The sequence below is a fragment of the Anabrus simplex genome, chromosome 1 (assembly GCF_040414725.1).
Source record: "Anabrus simplex isolate iqAnaSimp1 chromosome 1, ASM4041472v1, whole genome shotgun sequence".
Classification (NCBI taxonomy): Eukaryota; Metazoa; Arthropoda; class Insecta; order Orthoptera; family Tettigoniidae; genus Anabrus; species Anabrus simplex.
The window spans coordinates 24671027-24686310 of NC_090265.1; the positions used below are offsets into that span (position 1 = coordinate 24671027).

A 15284-nucleotide genomic window follows, 5' to 3' on the forward strand; every position below is an offset into this window, starting at 1 on the left:
AATGGAATAATTTTAATGGCAATATATATATATAGTGATGTTTTAGGAACAAATCTGATTAGCGTAGTTCCTATATGGACAGCAGGTGACCATGCAAACTGGTGGAAATAGTACAGATATTATCAAATATCGCAATATTTCGTACAGTATGCTCCCAGGGTAAAATGTCTAAATCAGCAAGAACTTACAATTAAAGATAGAACCACAATTATTAGTAGGCAGAGTTAGCGCATAGCGTTACTGAGAGACAAATCCAGAAGGGCTTGCGTGGTAAGTACAGAGTTCACAAGAAGGAAAAAGGGGAGTGATAGAACTATCAGGAATATTCGTAAGAACAGAGTTGATTTTGTAAGATATATTTTACACACCTTAAGAAGAAACAAAGTGATTACAGTAAGTAAGTTTGACATAGTTAAACATCATAGAATAGGGTGGGTAACATTCCAAAAGTGAAAATTTATACATATATGGAAAGAGTAACAAGGAACTTTAACAAATGTGATCATATTGATCATGACTAGATTTGAAGATGCACGAAGAGTTTTATCGAACTTGAAGGAAAAATCAGTAAAGATAACAATTTTGTGCCAAGAAAGTAAACACTACTATTTTAAAAGAAAGGAATGGAAAGGCCACAGTTACAAATTAAAGACCACCAGGGTTACAAATTCAATATAAATGACTTACAAAGGAAAAAATGGGATCTTAAAACAAATTGAAGATAGGTAAGAGGAAAAATTGAAAGACTGGCAAGGGAGGGACAAGGAAAAAATCAGGCTGCTTTGGTTTTTAACACGTATTATTTACAGAAGAATGGAAAAACAAGTTGAAGCTGAGTTGGGAGAAGATCAATTTGGCTTCAGAAGAAATGTAGGAACACGTGAAGCAATTCTGACTTTATGCCTGATCTTAGAGGATCGAATCAAGAAGGACAAGCCCACGTACATGGCATTCGTAGATCTTCGATAATGTTGATTGGACCAAGCTATTTAAGATTCTGATGGTGATTGGGATCAGATACCAAGAAGGAAGAATTATCTACAATCTGTATAAAAGTCAGTCTGCAGTGATAAGAATCGAGGGCTTTGAAAAAGAAGCAGTAATCCAGAAAGGAGTGAGGCAAGGCTGCAGTTTGCCCCCACCTCCTTTTCAGTGTTTACACAGAACAAGCAGTAAAGGGGATCTCAATCCAAGGAGAGGAAATCAAAACCTGGAGATTTGCCGATGATATTGTTATTTTATCTGAGACTGCAGAAGATCTCGAGATTGTGCTGAATGGTATGGACAAAGTCTTGGGTAAGGAGTCATCATCATCTTCCTTCCAAGTATTGGGCCATGTTTCCCGTTACGGTCTTGCATTTTTCTTTTTGCAAGACTTGAAAGCAATCAAATGTCCTTCCGACAGGTTGGTAGCCTGAAGGAAGTAAGACCATTGGTGGGGTTGCCACCTCTCAGCTAATGGACTAGCTGAAATTATAGCATTTCCTCCGTAATTGATGTAACGGTTATACCGCCGTGACTCGGTCGACAGGGCCTCGTCTGTGGGAACAGGTTTGTTCATCCCGGGAAGGTCAGGTTGGCATTTGGGTAGGAGAGGTTATGTCATCATCATCAAGATGAAAATAAATAAGTCCAAAACAAAAGTAATGGAGTGCAGTCGAATGAAGGTGATGCAGGAAATATTAAATTAGGAAATTAAAGGAAGTAGATGAATATTGTTACTTGGGTAGTAAAATAACTAACGATGGCAGGAGTAAGGAGGACATAAAATGCAGATTAGCATAAGCAAGGAAGAGCTTTCTTAAGAAAAGAAATTTGCTCACTTCAAACATTGATATAGGAATTAGGAAGATGTTTTTGAAGACTTTTATGTGGAGCGTGGCATTGTATGTAAGTGAAACATGGACGATAACTAGCTCAGAAAGAAAGAGAATAGAAGCTTTTGAAATGTGGTGTTACAGAAGAATGCTGAAGGTGAGATGGATAGATCAAATCACAAATGAAGATACTGAATCGAATTGGCGAGAGGAGATTGATTTGGCTAAATTTGACAAAAAGAAGAGATAGAATGATAGAACACATCTTAAGACACCCAGGACTTATTCAGTTGGTTTTTGAAGGAAGTGTAGGTGGTAAGAATGGTAGGGGTAGACCAAGGTATGAATATGACAAGCAGATGTAGGATGCAGTAGTTACGTAAAAATGAAAAGGTTAGCACAGGATAGGGTGGGATGGAGAGCTGCATCAAACCAGTCTATGGACTGATGACTCAAACAACAGCAGCAGACACTAGGTGTATAAAATGTTTTCCCGAGCTGATAATTATTCTCCTGAAATGAAATGGCATATGGCTTCTAGTGCTGGGGGTGTCTGAGGATAAGTTTGGCTCGCCAGATGCAGGTCTTTTGATTTGACTCCCGTAGGTGACCTGCACATCGTGATGAGGATGAAATGACGAAGACAGCACATACATTCAGCCCCTGTGCCAGTGAAATTAACCAATTATGGTTAAAATTCCCGACCCTGCCGGGAATCGAACCCGGGACCCCGTGACCAAAGGCCAGCATGCTACCCATGTAGCCATGGAGCCGGACATTATTCTCTTAAATAAACTTCAAGCATTTGTCCGCTGAGAGAGTCTTGCGACACATCCATGAAAATTTTGAGTAAAGTTTCAAAAGGAAGTGAAAATATTATGTACTCAAATTTGCCACACTAAATAAAGTCGAAGTAGCAATTGATGCCTGAAGGGCAAAATTGTAGTAAGTCTTAAGCCAAAACACCCAATTACTGCATGATGAATTTTTGCTCACCCAGCATTGCGATGAAGTTTTGGAAGTTATGTTGCAAGTTGTTAATAAAAGATCGTAACAGACCAGCCACTTGCGAAATATAAAACTGCTCTCTCCACTGCAGATGGTCACTTAATGCCTGACTGCCAGTTCAAGGGTGGAGCACACTTATATAGTGGAACGAACTGAGGTCCTTCCTCCCTCTCCCGTGATCGCAAAGACTTATCTCCCAGTTTTGAGAACAGATTTGGTATCCCTGTATTTTTTGGGAAATCCCACGTTTTCTGTCGTTCTTTAAGAAGCTGGAGGGATTTGATGTTCAGTGGACACTGGCAAGACAGATGCAGTCAGGTGGTGATGTTCATAAATTTGACAGAATCTGTAACGTAATGCTTTTCGTTTTTGCTTTGAGCGTAGATCTAGTTCAGAAATTTATGAAGGGGCCTAAGGCAGTTACATAGAAGAGTGATATGTTCTAAAGCTCAGATACATGCAGTATTTCAGTATTTATAAATTAATAAATAAGAGAAATTACATAATTGAGTAGTATAATGTGTTAAATATTCTTCAGAGTTACGCCATCAATGATGTCGGGATAAAGTTGGGATGTCTGCAAGCTGATAGCTACGTGACATTTTAATTCATGAAGACATTACGCCTTTGTTGGTGAGACCTAGTGCTATCTTCTGGTATGGGCTAGAGCACTGATTTTTTACAGTCTGATCCTTGGCTTTGATAATATGAAAGTGACTGAGGTATGAGTGATGCTATTAATCTCATTCTATATGCAGGCGCTCCCTGCTGTGAATGGTGTGAAAATGTTGCTCTTAGGGTCATTGGGCTTGGCACACTGAAATGTAGTAGCAACTTCTAGCTGAGTGAGGAAAGCAATGGGAAACTACCTCAGTTTCCTTAGTATGCCTCTTCAGTGATGCCTAGGCCGTCTATGACAGCTAATGGTGTAGCCGGTGAGGATTCAACCAGCCTTCGGGCTGAGGAGTGAACATCGGTTGGCCGGCAGGCCCACCCAGCTTATCTGCCACCCGTTGACTCACCACTCTCTGCTCCACGGCGACAGCACTTCGCTCACTTGACATGAGATAACAATTAAAATGAAGAAAATTAGTAATTAAGAATTTAAAAAATAAGCTCATACCTTGACAGGAGGGGTTGGAAATGTTCTCCTCCTGCATCCACACATTTCTGGCATTGTCTTTTAACATTTTCGTAGCCCGCCATGCTGAATTCTTTGAAACCCCGCCTGTGTGTCCAAGTCGTCTTAGCGATTTTGTAGGCGTATGTTCTAATCTCCCTGCGATTTCATTTACTTTTTTCATGTTAAGTACACGTTTTGTAACACTTCGCTTCATATTGAGTAAAGAACCCGTTCCTCACAGTTTGTTTAAGAGTTTCCGCGCGGTCTATGTGGAGGGCGTGCAGCTGGAAATTGTTACAAATTGCCTAACGACTTCCCTGCGCGACTCTGCTTTCACATAATTATCCTACATAAATATGCTTTCCTCTACCAAGTACACACGTGGAGGCGTTCTGAGAATTACATCCCGAAGTAAGACTTCACTAATCGAGAACAGTTGGAGCGACAGATCAACACTTAAACATGTTCTGAGTACAGACCTGAAGTGATGGGGCAGATAAGCCGGCCAACTGATGAGAGAAACTCGCATGGCTGAAACTGTGCAGACAGAGAGCCCTAGTCGTTGTGTTAGGCTCATCGGTCCATACCATATACTGATGTGGGGGTAAAAGTTTAGTGAGGGCTCTGTTGTATAAATGACATTATTATTATATGTAGGACATTGATGCATTTATTTCCAAGACTATGGATTCACCAACCTGCCCCTAAAAACTATATTTACTTTTATAGCTTCCTCTGCGAATCAGTGGTGTAGTGTCGGCCTCCGTGTCTCAAGATAACAGGTTCAAACCTGGTAGAGGTAGTCTGATTTTTGAAGGGCAGAAGAAAGTTCATTCTACACCCATTTCGTACGATGTTGGCATGTAAATGTATTAAGAAGCTATTTAAAATAGTTTGTGTTGGGTCCACCTTGCCAATGCACTTAATTATAATTGAAAATTATTTATTCATTACATGTTTCAGGAACATTATACATTCCCTTCATCAGTGCAGTCCAATCGAAGATTAAAAACAGTATTTTAAATAGTTTTTAAATAGATTTAGACAAGTCAGTACAGTATCAAATCAAATACAGTACCTATTATGGTTAAGTTTATCAACAGTCGGCATGCAACACATTCAGTGTTTACCCGACAAAATTCATTAAGCCATAGACTCTGCCATCTATACTCCGCACGGTCTTACTTCTAAATTGAAGTTGCGCAAAACAAATGAGCATCGCCTTCCCTCTGTTGCCAGCGCGCTACGCCTGCGAGAACAGCTGATGCAATATGACCGCGGTAAACAGCCCTTTTAAATTGTAATACATACTCAGAAAAACGCATGAATATGGATTGAAAACAAATTCACAAGAACTATACTTTCTAACAATATCTGGCACTAAAAGAGAATATATTATTAACAATAAAAGAGAATGAGGAAATAATACATCACTAACGGCTAATGGCTGGCACAGAAAGGAGGTTATGGTCTACAAAGGGAACACTCTACTGATCTCAGAGTCACTGGAACCCTCCAACAATATGAAAAACACACTAAATATTGAAGGAAAATGCAAAAGATCGCGAACCGCACCGAATACCACACACGCTGAGCGAGATAGGTTAACCACGTGGCGAATGTAAATATTAGAGTTGGCAACTGGGTTTCGAGATCGTGCTCTGCCGATATAAATCGATATGAATGGCAGCTTGGGATTGGTTGGATGCCTGTGCTTCAGCGCATAACCACCAGACAGAGCCAAAATCTGCTAAAACGTCAATTTAGAAGTAGAGCCGTACGGAGTATAGTAGGCCTATAGTACAACAGAATGTTGAAATTGACTAGCAAGTGGCCAGATGGCATCAAATTAACATGCTTGCTCACTGTAGCTGAGGCCAGATGATGATGATCATCAATGTCCCATTCAAGTTACCTTGGTGTGGTTAATAAGCCTCCTCCACTCTTTTCTGTCCTTCCACTTTTCCTACTCCATTACTTCCACCACATCCAATCCAGCTTCTCTAATGTCCTTCCAAATCTGATCCATCCACCTTCTTCTCGGTCTTCCAACCGGTCTCTTTCCCTTACCTTCCCTTTCATTTTCCTTCTTGCTACCTGTTCCTTTCCCTTTCTTTTTACATGCCCAAACCATCTCAGTCTTGCTTTATGTATCTTCTATACTAACAGTTTTATATTTAGCTCTTCTCTGATTTTAATATTTTGAATTCTATCTCTTCTTGTCTTTTTAACCGATGTTCTTAAAAATTTCATTTCTACTGCTTGGATCTTATTATCTTGTCTCTTATTGGTTACCAGCGTTTCTAGTTCGTATGTTACAGTTGGTTTGAAATACTGTTTATATAATGTTAATTTTGTTCTCTTGGGTACTTTGTCATCCCATAAAAGCACTCTGACTTGATGATAAAATATTGTACCTTTACTTAGTCTGTTATTAATTTCAGGGCTGATTTCATTTCTTCCATTAATAATGCTACCCAGATATGTAAACTGTTCTACATTCTCTAACCGTTCTGTCTATGTTCACTTGGCTTCCCTTTTTTACTCTTTTCGACAGTGCATGAGTACAGTTTTCTTTTTACTAATTACCATTCCAGACTCCTTCAGATTTTCATTCCAAACGTCCAGTCTCCTTTGTACTTCTTTTTCTCCCTTTCCCCAAATCACCACACCATCTGCAAATATCAAAGCATTCACTTCATCACTACTCATACTCTCTTTTACACATTTTATGATTTCATCTATCAATATAATAAACAATGGTGACAGCGCACTTCCTTGCTTGAGACCTTTTTTTGTATAAAATGTTTCAGAGTCACCACTCCCCACTTGTACATTGCTTTTACTCTCATTATACATTTTTATCTTGTTAATTAATAATTTTGGTACATTCCTTTTCAGTAGGCATTCCCATAGGCCTACATGTTTTCTCTTAACTGTATCATAAGCTTTTTCCTAATCCAAAAATACGAAGATAATTTCCTTGTTCCTTTCTAGATGTTTTTCCATTATGATGATGATGACGATGAACCAAATATAAATTGTGCAATACTTTCCATACCACCAGCGCCAAAGTCGCTGCTTTTAGCTGAAGTTTGTAGAGTCTCTTGTCACTCCAGAATTTGACAAAGATTTAATTGTCAACTGTGATGCAGTAAACTATCCTTACTGAGGAAAATGAATGAGTGAGTTTTCAAACCTTAATATACACCCACATTTAAATAAATTACACCTTACACATCACTTTGCTTGGCATATTGTTGTGCTAATGACGTTTAGAGACTCTTTATTAAGCAACCCTAACCATTTAGACCAGTGGAGTTTCACTAACAGATATCTTGTCAAGTGTTACAAAGAAAGTCTCTAGAATCAGATTATCGAGGTGCAGTCTGAACCTGCAGATGTCATGGCTGGTGAGCATGTACTCAAGTTCCACCATTCCCCATCTCCCTCTCTGCATTTCCTTGTAAAACCAAAAGGACAAGTCCTTGATGTCTTAGGATGTGGCCTTATACTTTATATTTCCTCCTGATCAGTTTTTCTCAAATTTTTTATTCAGATTGTCTGTGATCTGTTCATCTCACCTTCAGCATTCTTTTGTAATGTTACGTTTCAAAAGCCTGGAAGAAAACTGCATTACCAGAGTGTACGATGTTCAGTATGTAAGTAACATTAATAGTGTTATTGGTTTTTCCGTCCCACCAACTACTTTTATTTTTTTCGGAGTACAATATTTAATAGTCAATGATATTACCTGCAAGACAGAAGATTTGAGGTATTCAACTCCAAACTGTAAAAAAAAAAAAAAAAAAAAAAAAAAAAATCAGTCCTTCCTTCACTATGTTACTTACTGATTTTTCATGTCAAGTTATGTATTTCTGTGATTCATCAGCCACAATGGGTTGTTATTTGCTTCAAAGATATCTCAAATAGTGCAGGGTTTACCTAGTGTACTTCAGACAAGATATGTGACATTCTGGATATCACTGCATTACCAAAGTGCGTTGAATCCCACTTCTGAAGGTTGGATGCCTACTCTCTCTGTTCATTGACCTTTGTACTGGGCAAGGGAGGCCTTTCTTTGCTGTCCAACTGCACACCTATAATGTCAGCGTTCTATTTAGTGTTGTGGCTAGTTTCCTGGAGGGCTTGTGACCTGGAAAGGAAGTACTTCTCCTCGATCTTAGACAAGGATCTAGTGGGTGGTGGATGTACAACGGGTGGCGAGGGTCTCATTCTTACTTATTCCTTCTTATCTTAGGTGAAGCAATTCCAATCAGAGGAAACAGTTCGTGTAGGTGTTGGTTTAAGGCACCTAGTGATGATTGCTGTTCCTGCCACCAGGGTTCTGTTTCATAAAAGTTACAATTTTACAGGTGGTAAAAAATTATTATCGGACACATTTACATATTGACAATTTTGTAGATTTGTACGTTTGACTGACTTAATTCGTGTTGTTCTTCGTGTAACATGGGGCATCAACAAAGCATCTCCATCTGGTCCTGTTGACAGCCAGCGTTTTAACCTCACTCCAGTCATGCCTTCTTCCTTCTCTTCCAAGTGAAAAATTCTTTGCCACGTTTGCTAGGGTTTCCCTCTCTTCCTTTTACCCTGTGGGTTCCAGTCCGGTGCAACTCTCTCAGTTGTTTTGTTCCCCTTCCTCACTGTATGCCTGATCTATTTCCATTTCTGCCGCTTTATCTGTATGGCCATCTCATTCTCACCCGTCCTACTCCAGTGTTCATGGTTGGAGATTCCTTCCGGCCAGTAGATGTTGAGAATCCTTCACAAACAGCGGGTTAACAAAGGTCTGCAACTCGGATGTAATTACTCCAGTTACTTTCCAAGTCTCAGACCCATATAATAGAACTTGATATTACTTTGGAAGATGCAGAGTTTGGTCCTGATACTGTAGATATTCTTTCTTCCACACTTGATAGGGTTGAAGAAAAGCACAATTTGCTTATTTAATGCGCTGCGAGACATCTTGTGCAGCTCCTCCACCTTAGGCAACTACACTGCCCAAGTAAGTGAAGCTGTCCACATCCTCAATAAATTCACCATTGAAGACAAAAGGGTCTAATTTGTTGGTGTTAATCCTTAGGCCTTAGTTTTTTTTAAAAATGAATATTGAATTTTCACGACCGCATTGTAATCGAAACAGACTTTCAACGTATTAGGTCGTGTTACGTACATGTAGTACGTGTTGAAGAGATGTTAAGTACAGAACAAAAATGGCCAGCCGGACACCAGTGGGATCCGAACCCGCAACCGACGGGCTGGCCATTTTTGTTCTGTACATAACATCTCTTCAACACATACTACATGTACGTAACACGACCTAATACGTTGAAAGTCTGTTTCGATTTTTTTTTTAAGTTCATTAGTTCCACGTTTTTCCCCTTCCTCTACCAAATCTTCGAGCTTTGCTTGCATTTCGCCATGTGCCTGAGACGGGAGAGACAAATCATTAGCAAATTCCGAATCTTCAAGCCTGTTGACTAATCCCCATTGGATACCACATTCCATATATCAAGTTACCCTGTTCGTATTGCCGCATCAATCACAACCAAAAACATAGTTGGCCACAGGATACACCCTTGACATACTCCTGAACATACAGATGTTTTTTGAGTCATCAGTCCATAGACTGGTTTGATGCAGCCCTCCATGTCACCCTATCCTGTGCTAAAACTTTTTATTTCTACGTAACTGTTGCATTCTACACCTGCTGTAATCTGTTTGTCATATTCATACCTTAGTCTACCCCTAACGTTCTTACTGTCTACACTTCCTTTAAAAACCAACTGCACGAGTCCTGGGTGTCTTAAGATGTGTCGGATCATTCTATCTCTTCTTATGGTCAGATTTAGCCAAATCGATCTCCTCTCACCTATTAGATTCAGTATCTCTTCATTAGTGATTTGATCTATCCATCTCATCTTCAGCATTCTTCTGTAACACCACATTTCAAAAGCTTCTATTCTCCTTTTTTCCGAGCTAGTTATCATTTATGTTTCAATTCCATACAATGCCACGCTCCAGACAAATGTCATCAAAACATCTTTCCAGTTCCTATATCTATGTTCAAAGTGAGCAATTTCTTTTCTTCCTGTTCTGTCAGTTGTATATAAACATTGAAAGGGGGGGGGGGGGGGTAGAGAGAAACTGCAACCTTGCCTCACTCCTTTCTGGGTTGCTGCTGGTTTTTCAAAGCCCTCGATTCTTATCACTGCAGACTGATTTTTGTACACATTATAGATAATTCTTCATTCTTGGTATTTGCTCGTGGTAGTCTGCTTTTTGTCTCCTTACTTCTGCCATCACTAGTTATTTTACTGCCCAAGTAACGATATTCATCTACTTCCTTTAAGACTTCATTTCCTACTCTAATATTTCCTGCATCACCTGACTTTCGCCCGTAGTGGCTAATTTTATTATGGAGCATTTTGAGGAGGAAGCTATTGCTTCAGCGCCCGTCAAACCTATGATTTGGTGGAGGTATGCTGACGATACATTTGTGGTTTGGACAGAAGGTCCTGAGAAACTTCATCTATTTCTAAACCACCTAAATCAGCAGCATCCTTCAATTAAATTCACTATGGAGATGGAGTCGGACGGTTGCCTTCCTTTCTTGGATGTTCTAGCAAGAAAGAAACCAGACGGCTCCTTAGGACATACCATCTATCGTAAGCCTACCTACACAAATCGCTATCTTCATGAAGATTCTCACCACTATCCAGCACAAAAACAAGGCATTCTCACGACACCAAGAGGGCAAGACAGATTTGTGAGCCATCAAATATCCAGGTGGAGATGGACACACTCAGTCACGTTCAAGGGTAATGGTTACACTGATTTGCAGATTCATACAGCCAGAGAAACGACCAAGCAAAGCTCACAGAAAAAAGAAGTGAAGGGAACTGCCTACCTGCCTTACATTCACAACACCACAGATCGAATTACCAAGGTCCTCCGCAAACACAGTATAAAAACCGTGTTTGGTACAGTCACTAAAATTGCTCACGGTCTGGGTAAAACTAAAGACAAATTGTCAGCACATTATATCCTGGGGTATACGAAATTTCCTGTACTTGCGGCAAGGTAAACTTTGGTGGGCCAAACATGCCGGTCCATTGGTACTCTTATCAAGCAACATGAACGAAATATTCGTCTCAACCAGCCAGACAAATCAGCAATAGCTTAGCACACTGTATCATCGGGTCACAATGTCATGTTCCAAGACACTCGAGCTCTTACCCACATTAGGTACTACAGGTCCAGGATTATATGGGAAGCTGTGGAAATACGTGTAAATCCTAACCTTTTCAACAGGGACACTAGCTGTCAATTAATACGTGGTTACCAGCCATTAAAGATTTATGTAGGTCCCTTCACTATTGTTATTTAGTTTCAGTGTTTTCCAAATTCATACGTTCTGGGCAAGTTGGCCATGCGGTTAGGAGCGCGCAGCTGTGAGCTCGCATCCGGGAGATAGTGGGTTTGAACCCCACTGTCGGCAGCCCTGAAAATGGTTTTCTGTAGTTTCCCATTTTCACACCGTGCAAATGCTGGGGCTGTACCTTAATTAAGGCCACGGCCGCTTCCTTCCCATTCCTAGGCCTTTTCTGTCCCATCCTCGCCATAAGGCCTATCTGTGTCTGTGCGACATAAAGCAGCTAGCAAAAAAAAATTTGTACATTCCTCATCATCAGATGTTTCATTCCAGGATTGTGTCATTGTCATACTTTCATATATGTGTACACCTGTTATGATATGTGACTCCCTCTCAGACTGATCCTGATGGCTCCGTCAGCTTTCGCTTCGAACGCTAGCGCCGTACCTTGTCCGCTGAGCCATCTGGTGACAAATGGACGTACCCCTTTCACTTCTCTTACAACGTTTAAATTCAAACCTCCTTCTTTGAGAAACCTTTCTCGTGAAGAATCGAGATTTTCTTCTGAAGACGCAGAGCAAAGTTCTTTGCGAAGTGTAAAGAATTTCACCTTATTTTCTTGACACGACATAAGCCCAAAAGTATGGGCCGTGAAAGCATCAATGGCAACATCGTTGAAAATATTTAAGAAAATGCTAGGTAAACAATTGTCAGGGAATCTGCCATCTGGGTGACAGCTCTAAATGCAGATCATTGCTGACGTCTTTGTACTTCAGCTTTTTTTTCTTTATCCTGGACATCACTTCCCTGTTGATGTTATCAAAAGCCTTTCCAACAACCACGAAGACTACAAACTTGCTCTTGCCTTTCCTCATGTGTTTCTCAATCAACAGCCTTAAAGCTAGGATTGCTTCTCTTATTCCTGTGGCTCTCCTAAACCCAAATTGGTCTTCTGTTAGAAAGGCTTCTCCTTTGCTTTCCATTCTTCTGTGGGTTATTTTGGTGAGTATTTTTGATGCATGCAAGAGGATGCTCAGAGTCCAGTACTGTTTACATTTTGCTGCTGCTGTTTTCTTTGGGATAGCCACTATAAAGCCGTTCGTAAAATTCACCTATTACTTGATGAATACCCAATTTGATGGATTCGATCCTGGCTCAGTCCAGTGGTATTCGAAGGTGCTGAAATATGCCAGCCTCTTGTTGGTAGATTTACAAACACACACAAAAACTCCTGTGAGGCAAAATACTGGCACCACAGCATCTCTCATTTAAAAGCTTTATTATTACCTTATGAATAATGAACTTTTTGTCTCCTTAAAAATCATGTTCTTGGAGTTGGGATGTTCTTCATGTTAAAAGTTCAGTTAGTGGAGAATTCAAGACTGAATATGAAAATTAACCAGGGGATACAACTTGGAAGAACAATATTCCCTGTTGAAGTACTCTGTGAAAAAATACAGCTACAGGAAGTGATTTGCACTGTAGTCAAATTGGAACTACTCTTAAAATTGTTTCCGCTTGTTTAAGGTGGTGATGTCAGAGATCCAGCGCCACTATTTTTTAATCCTGAAGTTCAGAAACTGCTGAGAAAACTTACTAAAGTTGATATGAAGAAAGTGTTCAAGCCAAAGAAGGATGGCCAGAAACTGGATTCTCCAGAGTATAAATTTATGACTACTGAGGAACTGAATAAGGTAAGTTGGCTTCATCTGCAAAATTGATGTTGAAGAGAACACCAGTAAAACACATCTGTAACACAGTAACACAAGGCATCACAGGGTTGATGTGCCAATCTTTGTAGACTTGTGTGAGAGTGTTTTGAGCGGATAAGTACAAGACATTATAAAATATAAAACCAGTGGAGAGCAGTGACTTACCAGATGTTCTGTATCTTCAGAATTCTGTTACTTAGTACATTGTTGTTCCAGTGTATTGCTGAGGCCGAGAAAAGAGCAGAAGAAAAGTTGCAGATTCCTCCTATCGTGAAGGAGAGGGAAGACATCAACGAAGAGCTGTTCTGTGATCCTGCTCTGAAAGGCTATGACCAGGCTAAATATGTCTTCACAGACATCACATATGGTGTGTCTGACAAGGTATTTCTCCCCATTACTACCACCCATTCTGTATTTCCTAACAGGTTAAACCTGATAATACAAACTGATATTGCGGCTGTGGGGTGTGTGACGTTGTTTTCGAGATACGCATACACAAATCATAAAAATTAAAATAAATATAATAATAATAATAATAAAATGTGAATACAGAAATAATAAATAATAGAAACAGTTAATAATATGACTAAGGAATTAGTAAAATGGCACAGTGGCGGTGAATTCATATCAAAACACGGAAACGTGACGAGTATCTTTCGTTACGCAATATTAAATTAAATACAAGGGAACACTTACAGGCCTAAAAATGACAACTAAGATAGGAGAGTGGAAGGTGCTTGGAAGCCCTACGAGGTCTATGGGAACGTATAACGTTATGGGGGAGAAAAGACTTACATGAAACACCCTCTAGCTCAACTATATTAAAAATAACAAACGAAAAATTACAAAAACAAAATTAAATCACAAAGCAGGCGATACTTAACGCTTTTGACAAACTGGTACAATTACGAATCCAAAAACACAAATGAATGGATTGTTGATTTAAAAAAAAAAAACACGAGAAAGACTTGAAATTACCAACATTGGGAATCTAGGGGAAACTCGGACACGTTAAATTTAAATCTTTAAAAATGACATTAAGGAAGGAAATACCAAAGTAATTAGATTAAATGAAACCAGAAAACATTGAGAATAACATTGAAATAACACTTACCGCGGAAAGGCAGGGGTTCCCGAGGGAAGCCCTCGAGCTTGCGCTCACTAGGGCGGTCGGATGTAAATGACGCCGAGCACATGCATGGTATTTCCAAAGTCGGCAGAAAGTCTGGAAATGGCCCGATCACAACCGACCAATGGGAAACAATTTCCACTAGATTCCCTATATTTTCGCCAATAGGAAATCTTGTTATTCTAGCAAATGAAATTGCATGACCATATATGGTCATATTAAGATAGCAACTTCTCGAGATTTCCTATTTCAACACCCAAAACCGCACATGCAGTATAGGATGTTTCACAACTAAAGCATCTTTACATTTTTTAAATATTACCAAATTACATCATGATATGCAGATCACTTAATCACTCTTGCAATGTTAACAATCCAATCTTGAGGTTTTCTTAAATTACATTTTTACTAGTTACATAATTTTTGAATCAAAATACTTTTTGCATCTTGCAATGTTCATTTACAGTTCCATATATCTTGAAGTGATAGCATTCCGAAGCGTTCCCGGTAGAAGCCAAGAAAACCATTGCCATCACTGCAACGAGATAGAAACCCTCCGTCATGTTCTTGGTTTCTGCTCGAAAGGGGAACTATTGAGAAATAACAGGCATCATAGGGTTAGGAGTAGTATTGCAGAACTTCTCAAAAAATCTGGCAGATTTGAAGTCTTTGAAGAAGTGCACTGTATCTTTAGTGATGGATCTAGTAAACGTGCAGACATTGTCGCGATTAACAGGAAGAGAAATATCGGCGTTGTTATTGATTCAACAATAAGGTTTGAGAGTAACAGTTCACATTGGTGCACAAGGATCTATCACAAAATTTTCAGTGAATTTCTTCCTTAGTTTTGCTATTCCTATTGCGTATCTAAAAGATATTTGTTTATATGTTTTATGAGATTCTTTGGCAATTGTAAATCATCATTTGTGCGGTATGTGTAAAATAAAGTTTTCCTGGTCGGGGATAGCTGTTGGGCTACAACAGGGGAAATTCAAAATTTTTAAAAAATATATAAGCTCATTTTATCCTAAGATAAATAGTGTGAAGATAGATAATAATTTGATGTTACCGTACGGTACCCCTTGTTCTAGGGGAGCTA

The 15284-nt window shown here is 39.5% G+C and overlaps 1 protein-coding gene across 1 annotated transcript in view; it reads left to right on the forward strand.

The window, feature by feature from the left end:
- The window catches only part of mRpS22 (mitochondrial ribosomal protein S22), a 104189-nt gene that overhangs the window by 7515 nt on the left and 81390 nt on the right, over positions 1-15284 (forward strand). Inside the window, exons 2-3 of the mRNA XM_067155777.2 lie at positions 12872-13038; positions 13273-13437. Coding sequence (XP_067011878.2) covers positions 12872-13038; positions 13273-13437 — 332 coding nt within the window. The remainder of the gene's footprint in view (positions 1-12871; positions 13039-13272; positions 13438-15284) is intronic.